General features: G+C 40.0%; 1 protein-coding gene across 1 annotated transcript in view; it reads left to right on the top strand.

The window, feature by feature from the left end:
• The window catches only part of WDR27 (WD repeat domain 27), a 79155-nt gene extending 56367 nt beyond the window's left edge, over positions 1-22788 (top strand). The window contains exons 21-23 of the mRNA XM_063098389.1: positions 471-568; positions 3485-3587; positions 22645-22788. Of these exons, the coding sequence (XP_062954459.1) occupies positions 471-568; positions 3485-3587; positions 22645-22788 (345 nt within the window). The remainder of the gene's footprint in view (positions 1-470; positions 569-3484; positions 3588-22644) is intronic.
• Positions 22789-23671: the final 883 nt, after the last annotated feature.

The following is a 23671-nucleotide window of genomic DNA, read 5'->3' as shown; positions in this document are numbered from 1 at the left end:
TGTCTCGGAGGCCACGGTGGATGTCATCTGCGTTGTCATCACAGGAAGCTGCTCAGAGTATCTTAGCGTTTGCTATTTGGTAGATTAATAACTGACCTTAACCTTAAGTGGCTTATCTAAGGGGCATCTTTCAGATAATTTACTGAATATGGGTTATGGTCTATACTTTACAAATCAATTTTGGTGTGTAAATATCTCAGTCTTTTGTTCTCTTACCATTTTATAGTTCTATAACTCTCCGTGGCATTACATATAGAGGAAACATATATCGATAATTCTTAAGGTCAAAATGTACCCTTGTTAATTACTTTATATGGAAATTTTTGGACTCCAATTCTGAAATTGTTATAAATAAGAAAAAAATTTGTGTTAAGTTTTACTTTAGATTCAGATATTGTTAGATGTCATTAGTATAGTGCTTATTAATTCTGTGTTTAAAAGTACATCTTATCTTCCCATTACAATTTTAGGGATCGTCCTTTACGACCCAACAACCCCAGGCTTATAACCTTTTCCTGACCACGGCCATTGGTGATGGGATAAAGCTGTGGGACCTGAGAACCCTGAGGTAAGGGCCATCTGCTCCGTGGCCTCGCGGTGGAGGGCGCAGCTAGAGAGGATGGGCTTGACTTGATTCTCATTCCAAGTATGATCAGGTTGCGGTTAATCTGTGCACGCTGATGAGTGTAAGAAAAGACTGATCTGTGCACAGAAAAGGTAACGTGTACATTTGGAATGGGGAAATAATCCCATGGGTTCTCCCGTCTCGTGGCCAGTGGCTGTGCTAAGGCCCCTGGTGTGGTGGAAAACCCTGAGGTTTTGCAATGGGCCGTGGGCTTGCTCTCGGCTCTGCCATTTACAGCTTGGAATGATTTGTTGAATTTCTTTGTATCTCATTTCCTTTTTAAAATGAAAAGAATCATACCTGCCTTCCAATATGATGAATATTAGCTGAGATGATATATGTGTAGTTATTTACTGACTTCTCAGTGCCCCACAGGCAGCCAGCAGCGTCCATTTTCTCGTGATTGTTATTTAAATCACGGTTTCAAAGGGGGACACTTTTTGACTTTGTCTCCTGATCTCGTTGACCTGAGCTTCCAGCAGCCTGCAAGGAGTTCACTTTGTGGTTTATCAGAGATCGTCTGCTGTACTTACTCACAGTGTGCCCTCCAGTTCCTTGCGGGCCCTTTCTTTGGACCCAGCACAGTCACACTTTCCTGCGTTGATGTTCCAGGCATGACCGAGGCGCTTCCCTCATGTGAACTCCTGTGAGCCCACTTTTAGGTGAGGAAGACGAGGCACAGGGGCTGGTGGCTCACCAGAGGTCACCTGGTGAGGAAGGGCCTGGGCCAGGGCTGGATCACCCTCCACGCCTCGCTGCTGGGCTCCTCAGGCGAGCGTGCACCTGCACTGCTGTGGTGTGTCGTGGGCTAAACGTAGAAGGACATCAAACTGCATAGTGCAAACCTCAACTTTGTTAAAAGAAAACAGAAACTGTGGATATGCAGTGAAAAAATGCAGGATGTCTGGCACATCGCCTCCTGTGCTGGTTGTTTGATGGAAGGGCTACAAGCGGTTTGACTTCTTTTTTTTTTTTTAATAGTAAGAGAAGAATGTAAATTTTTTTTTAAAAATGTAAAAGAAAAAAGTGATTAAATATATTACAGATATTGTGACAAATAGTTATTACATTTCTTCTGAGATTTAATATCTTTTCTCAGTAGTACAATACCACTCATGGTATTTTCTAAAACCTTAGCTCTGTGTACAGAATTTTTCCAGACATAATTACCTCCATACAGTTTTGCTACAGAGGACATGGTGGGTATTCAGTAAATAAAATAGTGAATTTGACAGACAGAAGGAGCCAATTAATGAATTACACAGCCAGACACGACACATTTGTCATGGTTGTATGTAAGCGTTCTGCTCTCACATGTCTGTTCGTCGGGCGAGCGAGCGTTTTAAGACACTGGCTGCGGAGCACGTGGTTGTGGGTTGTAGCTGCGGCTCTGGGGCTGTGTTTTCAGTGGAACTAGGGCCTGCACGAAGCCAGCTCGGCCTCTGCTCAGAGACAGCTCTGTGACCTGGAGCTCCAGTGCTGCGCCTCACTCGTCACAAAGTGGAAACTCCTTAGAGCCTGGGGCTTCCTTTCAGTGACATTTGTGTAATTAATATTGGAAGACTTACTTTTGGAGTTATCAGAGAATTTTGACAGGAGCCTTTTAAGTTCCAGGAGACTTATGGTAAGTCTCTAGTGTAACATCATGGAACTGCAGACATTGCGTGGAAAAAAAATTAATGAGAAAGTATTTAGCTAAACTGACTGAAGTTATTGTCCTAAAATAGCTTTTAAAATATGTCATTTATGTAAAGACTCAATATTCAATATTAAAATAAGTATATTTCTTGTACTTAGTCAACAGAAATTAGTTTTCTAAGGGAACGAAACTGTATATATTTATTTTAAAAGTGAAATTGTTAAGACATTGCTTGTGCAGAACTGATTCGTATTCACACCAGCTTTCTTTTATTTTACAGCCAGCTCCATGGAAGTAAGAGCTATAACTAGATACACAAAGGTGGCACATCTTTATGTGAATAGGCTTCCACGTATTTCAAAGCTAGATAATTCAGGTGGCTACACACTGTGATCAAATTTTTCCCAGTCATATGCCTCATTTAGAGATTGTTTGCCATACAAATTCTGTTAATTTTACATATTTATATAAAATATAAAATATTTTATTTAAGCAAATGTAAACAAGTTATTCTGGAGATCTTTAAAAAATTACTTACTTTTCAAAATTACATACATATGTACATTTCACACACATAGATTTACTCTAATGTGTACATATATATCTCCTGATAATTATATTATGGCAAACAGTCACTAAATGTATAATGTCTATAACAATGTAATAAAATTTATATATATTTATATGCATGTGTGTGCATGTGTGCATACTCACAAGGACACCGTGGGCAGAATGTCTGCATTGTCTGTAACTGGCTGGAGCACGTGGCCAAGCCCGCCTCTAACCTGTGTGTGCAGGTGTCTGCCCAGCCCAGTGCTGGCCAGAGCTTGTCGGAGGCGTCCTCAGGAAAGCTCTGGTTATTTCCAAAAGGTGCTGGAGAGCCTCTCAATAAAATTAGCATAACTTCCTTGACTTTTTTACAGTAAACAGATTTTACATAGCATTTTATATGTAGTCAGTTGTGAAATTTCATCAACCTGATAGAATGCTGCACCTCCCCAAAGTCCTTGAATCCTGTATCTAAATAATTTATGATTTTAGGAGGTTTGCCTTTGTGCTTTTGCAGACCTCCAGAGTGACCTGTTTCTTTTGATAGCCCCATAAAGTGTCCTTCCGTTAGACTGCGTCTCTTCATGAAGAAAAACAAGTGGGCTTCTCTCCTCTAACTTGTGTGAAATTAAAAATCATTTTTTCTCCCGTGTTTCCTTTTTATCTTACAGGTGTGAGCGTCGCTTTGAGGGACATCCAAACCGCTGTCATCCATGCGGAATCGCTGTGAGTCCCTGTGGACGATTCGTGGCTTGCGGTGCTGAGGACAGACACGTATGTGCCGTGCGCCGGCATGTGTGTGTGCTGGTGTGTAAGTGCAGAGATTCCAGGCTTTGTTACTGTGCAGACTGCTTAATAGTGTTGCATATTAAGATAAAAATCTATTTAAACTTGGCTCTTGGTCAATAATTTGAGACTCTTGCACAGTGATGGTATTTTAGTAACAATAATGTGGTATGAAAGGCTCTCGTGTTCTTTTTAATAAACCCTAATCAATTCATTTCCTTATTCATTTGTTAATCATTTCATAAGTACTTATTGAGGGCCTGCTTTCTGAAGGACATTGTGTTGCATGTTCTATTTTCTTTAAATTACAAGATGATAATATTAGTTAATTAAAAACAGATCGTATCTCTCTAACTGGGGTGTTTCTTTTCTAAATTAAATCCCTTTGAGAACAATGTGCTTTAAATTTTAATGAAATTTCCTACCCGCTCCCCTGCCAACATTTTCTACACATTATACATGCATATCTGATGGTGGATTTGGAACAGATGCTGATAAATATCCATTAGTCCTTAACATATTTAAAAAGATCTTGTGTTCGTTTCCTAGGGCTGCTGTAACAAATTACCACAAACTTGGAGGCGTAGAACAACAGACATTTATTTTCTCCCAGTTCTGGAGGCCGGAAGTCTGACATCAAGGTGTGGGCAGGGTCAGCTCCTTCTCGGGGGTCTCAGGAAGAGAGTCTTTCACACACACCCCTCTCGGCTGCTGCAGATTCTGGCATTCCTTGGCTTGGAGGCCATATCAGCCCAGCCTCTGCCTCCGTCCTCACGGGGCCTTTTCTTCTTGGTGTGTCTCAAATCTCCTACCCTTTCTCTTACGAGGGCACTTGCTATGGTTTGAATGTTTGTCTCCTCTGAAACTCATGGTGAAATGTGATTGCCGTTGTAACAGTACTAAGAGGTGGGCCTTTCAGAGGTGACTTGGCCATGAGGGCTGTGCCCTCAGGGTGGGATTGATGCCTTGATAAAAGGTTGAGTCAACCTCTTTTGCCTCTTGTCCCTTCTGCCATGGGAAGATACAGTGTGAAGTTCTGCCCGGATGCTGGTGCCTGGATCTTGGACTTCCTGGCCTCCAGAGCTATGAGAAATACATTTCCATTCTTTATAAATAGTCCAGTCTCAGGTATTCTGTTATAGCAGCACAAAATGTACTAAGACAACCCTAGTCATTGGATTTAGGACCCACCCCAAATCCTTGCTGGTCTTAAAAACCTTAATTACATCTGCAAAGGTACTATTTCCAAATAGGATCACATTTACAGCAACTAGGGGTTAGGCATAGAAATATTTTGGGGAGGGCAATTGAACTCATTAATGGTCTGTAAGTCTTACCTAAGGAAAGAAACAGACTATGGTCTGAATGTTCGTGTCCCCCCTGAAATTTATATGTTGAAATTCTAACCACTACAGTGATGGAATTAGGAGGTGGGGCCTTTGGTAGGTGATAAGGTCATGAGGGTGGAGCCTCACGAATGGGATTAGTGCCCTTATAAACGAGGCCCCAGACAGCTCTTCGTGACTTTCGTCATGTGAGGACACAGGGAAAAGGCACCGTCTGTGAACCAGAGAGCGAGCCCTCACCAGACACCAGGTGTGCTGGCACCTTAATCTTGGACTTCCAGCCCAAGTTCATGGTACTTGGTTATAATAGCCTGAATGGATGAAGACAAAATATAATGAAATTTCCAAAAATTCAAGGACATCATGAAGTTTATTTGGAAAAAAATCACTTTATGATTGAACTGAGAGTCAGATTTGTTTTCTAAACTTTTTTCCTTATTCCGTTTAACTAGTGAGAATGGAATTTAAGAACACTGAAACCTATTTTATGAAACTCTTGAGTAGGAGGAGGTATTCTAACATCGTACTAGTTCCTAACTAACTAAACATGCCCCGCTGGCACCTGTGGTGTCTGCTATGATACATGCTTTGTGTTTGTCTCTGAATGAGGTGGTTTGAACACGTGAATAAGGGGCAGAAATGGGCAATTCAGGTTTTTTCAAAGAAAACGATGTATTCTAAAACTTAACTACCAAGCTAATAAATAATTTGCAAATTTATTAAAGCAACTTAAAAGATTAAAATAAGTAACATTTATTTGAAAATATAAACTATTTGCCACCTTTTTGTTATACATTAGAAATAAGTGACTTTTTTACAATTTTGAACTCCCGCACCACGTCTATCACCACTACCACAACAAAATAATGGAATTTTTGGTTTTTCCTCAAACTTATTTCTCTGTCTTTACTCACGTACCCCAAACTCTCTCTAGCAATTCAAATTAAGTTATCTTTTAGAATTTCCTATTACATATAACAGCTTTCTGGTTTTTAGGTAGAAAATCAAATCCTTATTTGCTTCAAAGCCTTGAACACTATGTGTATATTACCTAAGAGGTGCAGGAGATAACTTAAGCATATACCGATTATTTTAGGAGCTAAAAGTAAGTGAGCTGTGTACATTGAATTTTCCTGAATTTTTCAGTCACCATTTTCCTATAGTCAGTTCTCAGTATAGGAAGTTCCTTAGAGTAGGTGGCACACTTAGAGAAATATTCACTCATTTGACAAAAAACAGAAACAAAACCAAAACCCCACAACCGTACAAACAGAAAAAACTCCTCCCTGGACTATGATTTTTCCAGTGATGCATGCTTTGGCTTATTCTTATATCCTCACAATCCAGCAAAGATTCTGACAAAGAAACACCTTTGACAAACATTTCTCGACACTTGTTGAGGCCTGGACATTGTATTAGAATCTCGACTCTGTCGCCTCCTTTGAGTGGCCCCTCGTGCGAGTCTCCACGTCAGTCTGTGCTGCTCTCTAGCATGTCCCTGCTCTCGACAGGGACATTGGCTCTGTGCTTTAATACTCCCTTCTCATATTAGTCAGCTCAGGCTGCTGCAACAGAATACCACAGGCCCAGAGCTTAGGCAGCGGGGGTTCAGTTCTGGAGGCTGGAGGTCCAAGGTCAGGCTGCCAGCAGATTACTTCCCCAGGAAGGGCTCTCCTCCCGTCTTGCAGACGCCACGCTCCTGTGTTCTCACTCTCTCTTCCTCTTCTTGGAAGGGCACTAATCCGGCTGATGAGGGCTCCCCCCATGACCTCATCCAAACCTGGTCACCTCCCAAAGGCCTCCCCTCCAAGTACCATTGCACTGTGGTTTAGGGCTTTAACAAATGCATTTTTGGGGGGATGCAATTTAGTCTGCAGCACTTTTAGAATAAATTTTACTGACAGTTTTTTTAAAAAATTAAATGAACTAAAGTGTGTGCATACCATTTTCCATTGGAAAAAATATATATTTTAATGGAAATCTTATTTGTTCTGAAGTCTATTTTGATTTTAACACAGTCACTCTCTGGCTTTCTTTTGACTGGTGTTTACATGTTACATCTTTTCCCAATCTTTATTTTGGTTAATTCATATCAAGACATTTAAATGTTTGTTTGTTTGTTTGTTTTGGAGTAAGTTGAGTTTTGTTTTTTTAACTGAGACAATCTCTCTTTTAATTGTTGTGTTTAGACCTTTCATGCTTAACGTAATTATTGATACGTTCGGATGTAGCCTACTGTTTTATGGTTTGTTTTCTGTTTGTCTCCTCTGTATTTTTCGTGGTTGTTCTTATATTTTCCTTTTCCTGTTCCCTTCTGCATTATTTCAATTTTTTCTTAGAATTCTATTTTAATTTATCTATTTTTTTGACTATGTTTTTTTGTGCAGTGGTGTTTGCATGGTGGTTCTAGGGATCACAACATGCATTCCTGATATTTTATCAGACTTCTCAGAGTTGGCATTTCCCTTCAAGTGAAATGTGGAAACCTGATCACCACGGTGGTCCCTTTGCCTTCCCATTTTATATTTCAGTTATCTACATATGGCCAAATCTCCATCACATAGTTTTTCTTTTTATTTTAATAATTACACAAATTTTAAATAACTTGAGAAAACAGTGATAGCATAATATATTTTTACCCAGACATTTACCATTTCTGTTGCTTTTCCTTCATTTCTCAAGTTTCAAGTTTCCTTTAGGGTGGTTCCTTTTCTGCCTGGAGAATTTTTGTTGGCATTTGTTTTAGTGCAGTTCTGCTGCTATGAATTCTCTTAGTTTTCTTTCATCCTAGAATATTTTTATTTTGCCTTCATTCCTGAAGCATATTTTCACTGGTCGTAGAATTCAGGCTAGACAGTTCTCTTCTAGCACTTAAATATCGTTTCACTGTTTTCTGGCTGCTTTTGTTTCTCATGGGAATCTGAAGAACAGTTAAATCATTGTTTTTCTGTATCATAATTTTTTCTCCTGGCTGCTTTCAATATTTTTTCTAAACTTTAGCTTTCAGGACTTTGATTTTGCTCTGTCTAGGTGTAGCTTCCTTTTAACTTATTATGTTTGGGATTCATTGAATGTTTGAATCTGAAATTTTATGTCTTCCACTAAATTTGAGAAATTTTCTTTCATTTTTCCAGACTTTTTTTCTGCATTATAAATGGTGACAGAAAGATTTTAGTTGTGTGCAAAGAGAATATAGAATGAATGGATAAAACATCTGGTCTTAAATCCCAGCGTAGCACTCGTATCCAAGAAGAGCTGTCTCCACTTGAGATATATCGGTTCCTCTCAGCGTTGTCTTTACTTTATCCTTTACGGTCTTTAGGAAGGAAGGAAGCAAGTATATTCAGTACTTGTTAGGCAAATATACGTTTTTGTGTTTGATTTTTTTTTTTAATTCCAAATGGTAAACCCTAAAAGATCTCAAATAAAATGTGCAGGGAAATCCAGAAAGTGTGTGATAATAGTTAAGAAGCCTGCTTAAGGGTAGAGATAAATTGCCTGGCTTGTGAATTAAAAAAGGAAATATCAATATTTTCTGAGTCAGTATGTTCTTAATAAAATTAGTTTCACTCATGTGAAGAAATGACTTTGACTTTGCCTGGAATTTGAGGCAAATTATATAGCACATGTGCATTTTTTGAATTTTTGAAATAATTCCTTCAGTTCTAAGTTTTTTTAAAAAATTACATTTGGCTTGTAAAAGTCCTCTTTATTTGCCTATAATGACAAATATAATAATGCATAGTATAAATAATAATATAAGTTACTACATGTCATGAATTCATAACATAAATTTAAGCTATTTCCTAAAATTTATTTTAAAATAAAGATATAGTAGTAAATATTGTGGCAGCCTAAGTGACAGAAAAGGGGACAATATAACTTGATTTTGGATAACATCATTGCTGCTTACAGTAACGTTCTTACTTTTATTTTAAGGTGTTTTATAGAAGTTTGATGAAAAAGGTATAAATGATCACTTAACGGTTGTATTCTATTTTGCATGTACTGTTTGTGCAGAATACTCAGAGCCATTTCCGTTCCATTTCCCCATCGAGGCCTCAGTTATCTGCTTCTCTTCTGTGATCTCCTACTTGTCACATCCAGGGCCTGCTCCACGTAGCTGCTGCTATGATCTGAGCATTCCTCCATGTCTGCACTGTAGCTTCCGTGGCTCCCACGGGAGACGTCACTTCTTGTTTTCTGCCTGCACCTGGGTCCTTTCCTTGCAGCCAATTGCCCCCCAGCCCTGCCCCGGCTTTCCTGTTCTGTCCCCCTTTCAACGACTGAGGTTCTCCTGAATTCTACCCTCACCTCTCACTTTTTGCATTTTGCAAATTCCTTGCAGGTCATCTTATTACTACCAGCGCTTCAACTATCATCCCTATCCTGATAATTACCCTTAACTCTAAAAATTTGATTTATATGCCCGATTCCACACCTGACTGCCTGAACATTATTTATTACAGTTTCCTCTTAAACTGTTCTTAAAGCTGAATCTGCCTCTTACGTTTTCCAGTTCTGTGTTCCAGTGTTCTAGAACATCTCCTCTCCTCTTTCTCATTATTTAACTAGTCCACACCTTCCTGATTTCTTGCCCCCAAAATAACAACTGGTCTCCACTATCAGCCACTCCTCCTTTTCTTCATTGTTGCCAGAATCATATTCCTCAAATTCAAGCTCAGCACTGGCTGTTATGGAGTAGCTTGGAACTGACAAGTGCTCCTCACAGAACTACAACAAATAAACCTGTTTAAGGCCATTGGGACTTAGGTGCAAGTGGTAGCCTCACATTCTGTAGCTGTTTTTTGCCTGGAGGAAGTTGCCATTCCTGAACATGGACAAGAGGCTGGATTTCAGGCAAAGGCTACACAGAGAGATGCAGCTGTGTGTGTGCATGTGCGTGTGCGTGTGTGTGTGTGTGTGTGCGTGCGTGTGTGGTGGGGTAGGGGTGGAGGGTAAGAGGTGAGGCCAGGCACAAATACTGGCAGAGCTTTTGTTGCTCTCGTGGGGATGGAGAGACAAAGACTGAAGACTTTAGGGCCATGGAATACAGAGTGCCATGCTCACATTGTTTTGAATTCTGGAGTCAAGCAGGGCAAGAGCTGACATGTTAAGCAGAAAGCCTTTAGAAAGCAGAGTGGAGTTTTGAGCAATCTTGCAGGGCTGAGGATATAGAGACTAGAGTTCAGTACCAGTGAACACCTCAGCTCACCGTGGGTAAACCAGGAGCTGACACAACCTAACCCAAACTGCAGTCCAGGCTAGTGTCTGCTCAGTTCTGATTGGAAAAAGGAAGTCCTCCCCCAGCATTAGTAGTTGTTTATACACAGTGTCCAGCATTCTGTCAAAAATTACAAGTATGTCAAGAGATAGAGCTTAAAATCAAGAGAACAAAAAGTAATAGAAACAGTACCATGGGTAATCCAGATATTGGACTCAGCAGACAAGGATTTCAAAATAACTATGATTAATATATTCAAGGATATAGAGGAAAAATTGGACACAGTATATATAAGAAGAATAGAGAATTTCACCATGTAATTGGAGTCTACAAAAAAATTAAGTGGAAATTTTAGAACTGAAGATATAATAATTAAAATTAAGAGTATAAGAACAGAAATATTGAAAGTTGAAGAGTGGGAAATGAAGCAGATTTGACAATACTTAAGAGTAATACTCTTAAAAGGCTTAAAGTGTTGCTAGAAATAATGAGGGACGTCTAACAATGGTAAAGATGCTGGTCTACAAAGAAGATCATAATTCCAAATCTTTATTTACCATAGAACATAGTTTCAAAATACATAAAGCAAAAGTGATTTAACTCTCAGAAGAAAAAGAAACATCATCAATCACAATGAAATAATTTAAAAAGCATTTTTTAATGGTTGGAAAAGAAACACATTATTTCTGATCATGCCACTTTTCTGTTTAAAACGTTGTGCTGGCTCTTCAGTGTTATGTAGAGCACAGACCAAGGTCTTTTGCGTGGCATACGAGGACCTTCACAAAGTGTCTCCAGCTTGCCTACCTACTTTCCTATCTTTATATTCCTCCTGTATGATCTATTTTCTATTTTATTGTGTCATCAAGCCTCTGGATATGACAGTCCATTTTGTAATACAAAAAGATGGGGATGAACCAAAAAACATTCTCACAGGCAAAGAGACTGTGCCAAAAAATGCATTTTCTAGACAGATGAAAACTAGTGATATATTTGCAAATTAGCTGAAGGAAATTAAGAAAACACCTAAGACTTTAACAGCTAAAGAAGAAACAGTGGAGTTAGAAATGAAACTGCTACCCAACAGGAGCTTTTGAAATGAGAACTGATAAATGTCAGGAAAGCATTAGAAAAATCTCTCAGAAATAGAGACCAAATTCAGAGTCATACAGGAGAAAATAAATACTAGAGAGAACAGTAGGAAATAAGAGAATACAAAAGGAGATAAGTAAATAAAGAAGATCATACACACACAAAAAGAAAAATACTAAAAAACCTTCAAGGTGAAAGGGTAGACACAGAAGTTTAGCAAAACAGATCCAACCTACATATGTATAATTGGAGTCTCTGAAGAATAGTTTTTTAAGAAAGCAATTGAACAGAACTACTATTTAAAATTGTCATTCAAAAAACTTTTTATGCAATTAAAAGAAATTTCTTAAATATGCATATCGAAAGAGCACTTGGGAAAACTGGCCCAGACTGGTCAGCACAGAAGGAGTTCAGTAAACATACGTGACCAGGAACCTCAACAGCAGAGAAAGCACGCCTTCGTGGACTCACATGAAACATTCAAATACCTACAAGGGAAAGAACGTTAGATTCGATCAGACTTCTCTAAATCATCACTTTATGTTAGAAAACATTGGCAGAAACATATTTAACACATTCAAAAAGAGAAAAATCTGAGTTGAGAATTTTTAACTTTAGCTGAGTTTTGAGTATAAAACCAGACACACAGTTATGAACATCGAGAGCTGAGTAAGCAGCGTTCCCTTGAGTCACCGTCAAAGAGAAAAGCTCCAGGACACCAGGCCTGAAAGAAACTTCAGCGGAAGTTTCTGGTTGAATGATAAATATGTTTAACTCTACGAGTGCTCTTCAAAAGTTCATGGAAAGATTCGTATTATCTTTTAATTCTATTTGTGCGCAGACTTTTCAAAGTGCCCTCGTAGAAGTAAGACTGCAAGATGGGGGGAGGGTACCAAGATGCTTTGTAAGTGATGTGTCTATTGTAGTTTAAATAACGATACAAAAATGGGAGAAGCGAGAGTATAACTAGACAGAAGAATAATTCCTTGATTTACTCAGAGATGTTGAGGGTAAAAAGATTCAGATGAAGCTCACAGTAGAACTGTAGACTCTTAAGTGTGTTTAAGATTTTAAGTGGTGTGATAATTGTAATAGCTGACACTGGATGGTAGGAGAGAAGCAGCAGGGAGAGGGGACTGAAGGCTGGACCGTCACCACTGCACGCAGAGGAAGGTAAAGCAAGGGTCTTGGAGGGAAGTGGACTGAGAGCTTTACACAGAGACTTCAGCAGAAGATAACCACGAGAATAAGGATTCCTCGCTTATACGTGTCCAAAAACATAACCAAGGAGAAAACAAAACAGGCCATAGGATGAAAGACTGTTTTCTTATACACTAAATATAATTAAAAATAAAGACATATGACAAAACTGAGACTGAAATGTCAACCATATTAATGAGTTTAAGTAGAATAAACTTATCTTTGGAAAGAATAACTTTCAGATTGGATTTTAAAGATGGGAAAAAAAATCTGAGTCCATGCTGAATTCAGGAGATGCCCTGAGCCAAAGTGATCTCGAGAGGAGAGAAAGAAGAGACTGGCAAATGTACCAGGGAAACAATAAAAATAAAGCAGATTATGTGATCTTGATGTCACACGAAGCATCATTCAAACCAAAATAAATTAATGAGGCAAAGACACTTTATAATACCAAAAGCTAAAATTCATGATGAAAGTATGACATATTAATATCTAATCATCAAGGGAAAAAAACCCAGAAAATTCACAAAGCAGAAACTATAATAACTGAAATAGTAAATAGCCAAACATTAATAATGGAGACGTTAATATATCCTCTTTTCAGTCTTGGCCAGATCAAGCTCACAAAAATTATAAGGTTATAGAAAACCTGTGTGCCATGATGGATGATGCGTTATCTTGTAGAAATTTGTAACCATGTTTGTGTGCCAATAAGGAAGGCACCTTCTCTTCAAGTGCATATCAGACATATAGGAACAATGACCATATATAAGTCCATAGAGAAAAGTCCTCAATAAATTAAAATAAGAACAAAAAAACCCAGCATTCTCTCACCATGATGCAATCAAACCATAAACTGGTAATGAGATAAAAAGCAAAACGTTCCTCCCATCAGATTTCAAAATTCTATTAAACAACTCTTGGTTTTAAAGATGTGACATAAAATATGAAATTGTAGAATTTTTTGAGAACAATGATATTTCTAACATGATACATTAGTGTCTCTGGGATACAAATAAAGCAGCGCTTGGAGGAAAGTTTATAGCACCCAATACCTATATCATGCAAATAAAAAAGTAAAAAAGATAAATTAAATATCTAACTAAAAGACCAGAAAAGAAAGTAAGTCAGAAGAAAGGAACTGATAGAGATAAAAGCAGGCAGTGAGAAAACAGAAAATCAGTAGAATTAGCAAATAAATTAAAATGATTACTTTTCAAGAAAACATAATAAAATAAACTTTAGCCAACGTCAAGTTTTTAATAGAGAAAGTTTAATATATAATTAATAAGAAAGGGTGAGGAGAAGAAACATGGAACAGAGGAAGTTTTGAAAATCCTAAGACTGCTTTTCAGTTTATGCAAATAGCTATGAAGGCCTACACTAAAACTTATAGAAAATAAAATTTATTAAAACTCCCCCAAGAAGAAAAGAAATAGGCCAATTTTTATAGAAAGAATAGAGCAAATTTTCCAAGAGCTCTTTTGCAAAAAAGTCCCAGGTCCAGGTGATTTCTAAGGGGATTTAACCAAACTTTAAAAGCTCACATAGTCTCAATGATACTTAACTGTTTCCAAGCATAGATATATAAGGAAAACATTAGATTATTTTTTTGAAGTAAATATAACTGATGTAAAAACTTGATAAAATTTCAGAAAAAAGCTACGTTTCAGTTATCAGTTCAAAAATCTTAAATGAAATAGGAACAAATAAGAATCTGACACATTCACCATAATTTGTCATGGCCCAGTGGGGTTTATTTATGGAATGCAAGGATGACTCAATATCAAGAAAATCACTGATGAATTCATAATAATAACTATAAAAAGAAGAGTCATATAACTGTCTTCATAGATGCAGAAAAGCCATTTAAACAAAAGTCCAGATTCATTTCTGATAAAACACCCAGTAAAAGAGGAAGCTATGAGTACTTCTTTCACATTATAAAATGCTTCCTTCAGCCCCAAAGCTAGCGTCTTACTGAGGAAACCTTAGAGGTGCCCGACGACGGGGAGCACAGCGAGAACGCCCACTGGTTTCATTCCTATTATACGGGATGTGGGGCATTTACCTATGAAATCAGACAAGGCAATTACAGACATTGTCACTGGGAAGGAACAGTTAAAACCATCTTTATTGATAGATGATGAGACTGCATATCTGGAAAACCCGAGAAAATTAATGGCCAATATGAACTTATCGTGTATAGGAACGATAAAGTGACGTATTAGTAGTAGGATTTAAGTTAATATATGGAATTCAGTGGTCTTTATATATATATATATATATATATATATATGTACAAACAATAACCTCTGAATAGTCACAGTGGAAGCGGAGACCCCACCTTGAGTAGCCTCGGGGAGGATATAATATTTAGGCATAAACTTAACAAGAACTCTGCAAAACCAATGTGAAGAAAACTTTATTTTTCCCCTGGAAATGTAGATTTGAACAAATGCACAGTCTTAACTTGTTCCAGGATAGGAAGATTCAGTCTCACAAAGAAGGCAATTCTCTCTAGGAAATTTGTAAATTTAACATCACGTTAACAAAAATACTAGTAGGCTTTCCTGTAGTTACACAGTTTGGTTATAAAGTTACTTGGAAGAATAAACAAGTAGCAATTGTCAGGATTCCCCAGAAAAAAAGAGCGTTGTGGTGGGGACTTGCTCTCCCGGCTATTAAAGCGTTTTCGAAAGCCTTTCACGTTAAAACCACACGGAGTCGGTGCACAAGCACAAAGCCAGACCAGGATCTCCTGGCACCGGCCACGGAAAATGCTCAGAAGCAGGGACAGTCCAGCCATCACCTGCGTGTCCTCCTCCAGTCTCTGAACACAGTCTCCTGCTAACAGAAGCCACAGTGGCCTGGATGAATAGCGGTTTCAGGTCTGTGGCAGAAAGTTTGCAAGATAAACCAGGAACGTCTTGTGCCGAAAAGAAAAGTAGAAATCAGACGGACAGAGCCGTGTGGGAAGGCCACAGAGGAGCCTCACGGGCCATTGGCCGACAAGGGAGTAATGACTGGGACAGAGTTTAGAACATTGTACATCTAAAACCTCATGGTTTCTAAATCGTATTCCAAGGAAAGGATGCACTAAAAACTAAACAAACCTACCTAAAGCAAAGCCTCACTGGCACCCATTGCGTCCGTGCAAAGGAAAGAATCAGCATTTGTCTTCCTTTCCTGCTGGAACTGTATTTCAGGTTAACCAAATACCCTACCGATGAGGGAAGTTATTTTTTAGAGAATTCCAGACAAGTAGATGAGAGGTAGCCTTAGAAGATCACTTTCGTGTGATCTCAGACAACGTGACTGGTTTAGGCAAATGTCACCAGTAGATGAAGCTACCAGACAGACCGACGGCCCAGGCCGCCTGAGCAGACGTTTCCCTAAAGAACACTCATGAATGGCAGACAGGTCCATGACAAGATGGCCAGCATCACTAATCGTCAGAGAAGTGTAAATCAAACCCACACCTGAGGATGGCCATCGTCACAAAGACCAGAGACAACGAGCACTGTGAGCCGTGCAGACACCGGGGACCCTGCGTGCACGGCAGGAACGCAAGGGGGTGCCGCCGTGGGAATGTGCAGAAATCCTCAAAACATGGAAACACAGCAGCTGCCGTGGGACCCAGCAACCTCCCTCCTGGGTACTTATCCCAGAGACCTGGAGTCTGGATCTTGAGTAAATACTCGCACTGTCACGTTCACTGCAGCACCGTTCACAACAGCCAAGATGTGGAAACAGCCTAAACGTCCAAAAGCAGATGCATGCATAAAGAAAATGCGGTATACACAAAAAATGGAAAATTATTCAGCCTTAAAAATAATGAAATCCTGCAATGTGCAATGACATTGATGAACGCGGAGGATACTCTGAAGGGAAATAGCCAGTCACAGAGGGACAGACACTGCACGACTCCGCTGCACATGAGGTGTATAAAACACGGAAATTTGTAGAATCTGGAAGTGCAGTGGTGGCTGCTGGGGGATGGCCGGAGGATGCGGTGGGGTTTCAATGGGTATAAAGTGTCAGTTCTACAGGACAAACGTGTTCTAGAAAGCTGCCGTACAACACTGTGCCCATGGTTAACAGCACCGTATTGTACACCCGAAAGCTTAAGAGGCGGACCTCATGTTAAATGTTGTCACTACAATTTAAGAGAATAGATAGGCGGGAAGCCCTCCACGGGGGCGTGTCTTACTGTCACGACCCAGGCTTGCTGGCCGGCGTCAGCATCGCTGAAGGAGGAACACACCACCACACATGGAAAAAAAGGGAGCCTGAATCTGATCGAGTCTTTGGAGGTAATTTCTAGCTCACAGCAAATGCACAGGGCAGTGGAACAGGCTGAAAGACATCACAGAGAAGCAAAAGGACAAGTCCTGAAAGATGGAACATTCTACAGGACCAAGTCCGATGGTATTAAAGCAAAAATAAAAAAGGAGGGAAAGGATTGCTCCCCAAATAAAAGTGACTTGAGGGAGAGATGTAGCAGCAGTGTATCAATCTTATTTTTAATTTACACAGATAACTGCAAAAGGATATTTGAAAAAATTTGGAAATTGTCATGACTGGGTATGGAATGATATCCAGGCATTATTTTTATTTTAGTTAGGTGTAAAATGGCAGCATGACTGTGTTAAAAATGTCTGTTTTTTTATAGATACTTACAAAATACACGGGACAGCATCTCTGTAACTTGCTTCAAAATGCTTCACACTTTACCGACAACAAAAACCAAAAAGAGAAAGCGAAGAGAAAGGGTGCAATCGCTGAAGCAGGGACAGCAAGTCCTGTGATGTGTTGAGTTGTGTAGTAGGGGACTCGTCACACAATTCTCTGCACTTTTGTACCCATTTGCCATTTTCAGTGACAGGAACTAGCATAGTCTTTGGACACAGACGTCGACGCGGATCGTCTTGGCTTCCCCGGGCAGGCCCCTTCTCCTTTGCCCGCAACCTTTCAGCTGAAGACGGCAGCCACGCCTGTGAGGGGCTGGCTGCGCGTCCCGGTCCTGCTTTGTGAGCCCGGGACTCACTTAGGCTCCGACCTTCAGCTTCTGCATCCGTGGCCGTGTACTGATAGATAAGGTCTGCCGTACAGCAAAATGAAATAATGCGTGTGTAGCTGAATTTAGTAAATGTTACCTGAATCTCTTTCTATAGAAAGATTATGACACTGGCATGACCTCTCAGAACAGCACTGAAGTTATGGGCCGATGTCAGCTACTCTTTTGCCAGATCCCTATTTTCACAGAAAGAAGAATGAATGAACTAACGGATATTTAAAGATGACTCGTTATATAATTGGTTGGTTATGTCCACAGATGCTGAAAAAGACCAGCCTTTTCCTAGATATGAAGCTGATAAATATTTATTTCAAGCTTTAAAAGCGACTCCGCCCAGTGCGTGCTGTCACGCGCTGGTGAGAGCAGCAGGCAGCACCACAGCTCTCACCGTCCTGCTGGGATTTCGCACGAGGAAGCGGGAGAGCAGGGCAGAGTGCATGGCCGTGTCTGCCACATGTCCTTTCACCAGACCTCGATGGAAGCTGATGAGAGACAGATTGTGTCAGCCTTGAAACCTGATGGGAGAACCCAGGGCCACGTCAGTAGTGCCCAGTCGTTGGTCTGGAGGCCGGTGCCCGGGTGCCCACGCCAGGGGTTTCCTAACAGCGTTTCCACTTCCTCTTGGAAGTGGGCGTGTTTCTGTCTCAGGGTGGCTTTCAATAAGGCTCTATAGAATCTTGAACATTTTTGTGAACAACGTCATTTCTGGAAATATTTTAAAAAGAAAAATAAATGATCGTAATGTGGCCGTTGATTCCCTGTGGACAACATCACTGTTACGAGTGCCCTTGTTTGAGATCCTTTCTCTTTTCTTTCCGTGGGGATAACTTGGGCAAAGGGGAGTGGAGGACACGTGGTGAGAACCCCGTGGAGGAAAAACAGCGAGAGAAACTTCACTTTTGCGGGTACGGTTCAGTAGAATTACAAAACAGTTGTGATGAGCCGTCTGGTGCTGTTTCCAAAACATTTGTCTTTTTCAGTAGTACATTCAGTCCCTTACAGTGTTTGTGAAAATATTCTGAACCGTGAAGTGCTATTCCAGCACCCGAGCGGCTGCTGCCACGTCCTTGACTTTTGCCTGAAAAAACATCGCTTCCTTTTTCCCTCCCCCTTTCAAGGCCTTGTTCAGCTTTGGCATAAGATTTGCTTACACAGGTTTTATTTCAGGTTTCATTTGTTTCTTAATATGTTTTAGCTACATCTTCTTTCTCTTTGGTGGGGACAAGGCGCTTCATGAATCAAATTATTACCTCTAATTAGAACACTTTCATTCCCGTAAGGATTGTAATTGAATTGGATCATTTGCAGAGTAATTCATTACTGTTCCACTGTATTGAACACGAGGCTTCTTGTCCTTTTGGAGGGATTGGCACTGTGTGAAAGCACAGCTTCATACAGAAGTCAAATACTTCTGATACTTGGGGCTCTGAATGTACCCCAAGAACCTTCTGGGACAAAAGACGTGTTTCATGTAATTCCATTTTCCTACAGGAAATAAAAAACTCGTCTCTTAGACAACTTTTACCTAGCCTCCTTTCACAGTGGTATGGTGAATACACACTGTGTGTGTATTTTGAAATTTCACAGAAATAAAAACCAGTGTTAATTCCCACTTAGAATGAGGCAAGAACGTACTATCAGGAAAGGCTTTTCAACAGAGATTAGTGATGCAATAGAAGCCGATTTAAAAAATACCTGGAACTGCCAGTGCTGCCGTCACCTCTCTGTCCTGACTCCCCACTTCCCGGTCTGTGCCCACCTTTCTGTGTCCCCTGGCCACGCGGCCAGGAGGGCTGCTCGCCTGCGGGCCACGGCTCACCTGCACCTGCCCCCCCCCGCCGCCTGTCCAGGCCCTGCTGGGGTGGAGACTCCCCGTGTCCCCACTGCTCCTTCTCAGCCTTCCCTCTGTTAACCTGCAGGCTCGTTCCTGGAGTTGTAAATGTTAACTCAAGACATCAGCTTGCACTTAACTTGCTTCTGTAACTGGGCTTCTGTTGCATGTTAGCATGAAACTGCTTTCTAGACAGTCACCAGGGTCAACCTGGTCACCTGCCCTGCGGGCCTGTCTCCCTGGCCAGTTCTTGTTTCTTGAAATCCTCTGCTTAGTGGCTTCCTTACTCATCGTTCTATTTGTACGTGTGTTGACTTCTCTTCTCCTGTATCTTCTGTTGCAAATTCAACCCACTTTCAAGGGTTCAGCTGTTTCCTCAGATCACAAGTTAAATGGGTATCAAATTATCTCTAATCCTGGTCCCTTTCTTACTTCCTGAATACACAACAGTTGTTAGACATCATCTGCAGACCTGGTTGTCACCTTAAACTTAGAGTGCATGGGACAGAATGCATAACTTCTCTAGGCCACCCTCCTCTCAGACCATGGCCACTTTTTAGTAAGGTTCTGGTGCCTCTCGATGCCTCTAAGCTACATTGTGGAGATGTAAAGGTGGTTAAAAATCTGTGTCTCCTGCCCTCAGCAGCCTGGGATCTAGAGGGATGTGGATGTGTGTGTATAAATTCTGCAATATATTCCTCACATTGTGTAATTAAAACTTTTATTGTTGTATAATTTACATACAGGTTATGAAGTAGTTGCATGTTTAACTTTTATGAGTAAAGCTGCTATGACCGTTCTGTGCGAGTCTTTGTGTGGGCATGTGCTTTATTTCTCTTCTGGAAATACCGAGAGGAGGATTGCTTGGCCATAAGTTTGGTGTATGTTGAATTTCACTGGAAACTGCAAACAGGCATCCATAGCAGTGGTACCATTTCAACAACTCAACACCAAGTGTTCTGTACACATGCAAGTGCACACAAAACTACAGAGTCGCAAACGACAAACCAGAGCAAACGAGTGACATGAGACATGCTGAGTATGGTGAACACTAGAATGGGCAGGTGGATGTACTTGTGAGGAGCTCAGACTCTGGAATGAGGCAGTGACAGGTCACAGTGCTGGTTCCAAAATCCATAGCTGTGTCACCCTGGAAAGTTGCCCACCCTCTTGGCCATGGACTTTTGCCTAGAGAATTGGGACCATAATAGTATTTTCTTCATAGGGTTGTAGAGAGGATTCCGTGGGTAAATTCATAAAAAATTCTTAGCAGAGTACCTAGAAAAAGTTAGTGTTCAGTAAGTAATTGCCATTGCTAATAACCTCTATACTTTAGCATAATGCATGCAAAGGATGTGGGGCACTGAATAAGCAAGCTGACAAAGTCCTTGCTTTTCTGGGGAAGCCAGCAAGGCTGGCACCCCTTTTGCCTACTTCCCCCTTCTCCCTCCCTTTGAGGTCTGACCTTTGATTGAACCCAGGACCCTGGAAGCTTTGTAAATGAGAAACTTACGTTCTTATTTTGCTGATAAGTAGTTAGCTAGGAATCTTCAAGCACTGTGGCAGCTGAAAATGTTTTGTTCTATAAATAGCTTGGTAGCAGATATAACTGATTTAATCAATACGATTTGTTATTTTCACTGGCTTATAAAAAGGAACCTAAAATAAACTAAGATGCCTTACAGGTCAGCAGCCTGCAAGGTCCTCCTGATCCCATAAAGTAAATCCTGTGTTTCTTCATTTCCCACCGTCTCCCCTCAGGGTGCTGGTCGATAACAGGAGGAAGCCCTTATTTAATCAAGTCAGCAGGCAAGAGGAGATTCTCAAGTCCTCAGAAGCCTTCTGATATTAAGGTTTCCTTAACGAAGACAGAGTGAAATAAGCAAAGGGGGTTTTTGATGCACCTGTGGGACAGAGGGGATCTAGAGGGATGCCTAAGTCCCACGGGAATGGGCATTGTTGTTGGCAGGACAGTGAAGCTCAGTCAGAGCAGTTCAGAGTCGCAGCACCAGCACTCGCCGGCTGCAACCGTGCCCGCTCTCCACACACCGTAGTTTTCTCGATAATAATTGGAGATATTACTAATTTCAAATGGGCATCATTGTAAATAGTTTAAGTGATGGTTGTGGGGTATTTTGTAAACAGTGATGTGCTGCGTAAATGTTAGGGTGACGCTAGCCCATGGTTCTCAAAGTGGGGTGCCCCGGGCCAGCAGCATCAGCCTGGCCCGGGACCCTGTTAGGAAAGCACATTCTCAGGTCCGTGCCAAGCCTGTACTGGTAACCACGTAAGAACTTTCAGAGTTAAGTGAATGTATACTTTGCAAATAAACATGTGCTTGGCCAGAAGAGAATAAAAAGCAGGCATTTTATTTCTCCACTTGCTTTCAAAATATATCAGACATCTATTTGTAGACTTTACTCCAGAACTACAATTTAGCCATTGGCAGAATCATTGGTAAGGTCTAAATTCTTACATTTCAATAGTGTGTGTGTGTGTGTGTGTGTGTGTGTGTGTGTGTGTGTGTGTATGTGTGTGTGAAAAGGAATCCCCTTTGTGGTCTTACTGCAATGTGGCATTTCTCTTTGTTACTGGAAGACTCTCAGAAAATACTTGTCAACAGTCTTTGTTACGAAATGATCATCTCCTCTTCAAATCCCATCAAGATGGTGTCCCAATACCAGATTTTGTCCCTAAAATAAAATATTTGTTGGCAATTATATGCTTATAGTAATACCATTAGAGAGGAACTTTTTAAATCAATAGCTTTAGAAAAAAAATCCAAGTATTTGAATTGCTCAAATTCTAAGTAATTAGTAGGAAGCAAAGTATATTACTTTAACAGATATGTATAATCAACTGTTACAATAACAAAAATAAGTGTATCATTGTATCTGCAGTTCCCAAGTTTATGGAAGGACAATATAACACCATTTTTTCCACTTAATTTGACTTCAAGTTAAGGTTGAAATACAAAGTCTGTGCTCCTTCCTTAAAATTAGTCATCAAATACAAGCATGTATTAAAAACTGTCCACAGGATATTATGGAGGCTTATGATAGGAAAGAAGTAGAAGTTCACTAAGATGTTAAAAAATCTGAAAGAGAAAGGAGAAGATGCATATTTCACAAATTTAATTCCACAACTTGGATGTCATTTTGTCAATTATGTCAGTAGTTGCTGTGACAATTAGCTATAGTCTTCTGTATAGTTTATAGTTCATTGCTGAGTCTCTCAATTAACACAGAACACCTGCTCATCTTGTCTCTTAGGCTTACGTGTACGAAATGGGCTCAAGCACTTATTCTCACCGGCTGGCGGGACACTCAGACACCGTCACCAGCGTGGCCTTCAACCCATCCACTCCCCAGGTACAGTTGTCCAGTATGCATGGGGGCATCTCTATTGCATACTAGTCTTAAATCATATTTTTTGTATCTGTCAGACTTTATTTTGGTAGAATTTTATGACATTTAAGATTACATGCTGGTTTTCATTGAGGGAAAGGAGAAGAACTTAGGAAATGAACTTTTATTGGGGAGAAAGAGAAACCTTTACTAGAGTGAGAAAAATCTAGAAAGCCACCAGGTCCTGGGCTTTTCTTGAATGGGAGACTTTTTATTACTTACGTATTGATGCAATCTACTTATTACTGGTCTGTGCAGATTTGCTATTTCTTCATAATTCAATCTTGATATGTTGTATATGTTCAGGAGTTTATCCACCTTTTCTGGGTTATCTAATTTGCTGTCATATAATTGTTCGAAATAGTCTCTTGTGACTCTTTGCATTTCGGTAATATCAGTTGTAACGTCTCCTTTTTTATCTCTCATTTTATTTATTTGAGACTTCTCTCTTTTTTTTCTTACTCTAGCTAAAGGTTTACTGATTTTGTCTATCTTCTCAAAAAAAGCAACTTTTAATTTTGTTAATCTTTTGTATTGCTTTTATAATCTCTATTTTATTTATTTCTGCTCTGATATTTATTATTTTCTTTCTTTTACTAATTTTGGGTATAGTTTGTTCTTGTTTTTCCAGTTTGCTTAGATGTAACGTTTGGTGTTTATTGCTATAAACTTCCCTATTAGAACTGTTTGTGCCGTATCCTATAGGCTTTGATAGGTTGTGTTCATACTTTGGATAGTATTTTTTTGCTTCAAAACTCATGTTGAAATTTAATCCCCTATGTTGGGGTGGAAACTAGTGGGAGATGTTTGAGTCATGAAGGCTGATCCCTCATGAATAGATTAATGCCCTCCTTGGGGGTAAGTTCTGCTTTATTAGTTCCCATGAGAGCTG

The sequence above is a fragment of the Cynocephalus volans genome, chromosome 5, assembly GCF_027409185.1.
Source record: "Cynocephalus volans isolate mCynVol1 chromosome 5, mCynVol1.pri, whole genome shotgun sequence".
Taxonomy (NCBI): Eukaryota; Metazoa; Chordata; class Mammalia; order Dermoptera; family Cynocephalidae; genus Cynocephalus; species Cynocephalus volans.
This window is presented reverse-complemented; position numbering and strand designations above follow the sequence as displayed.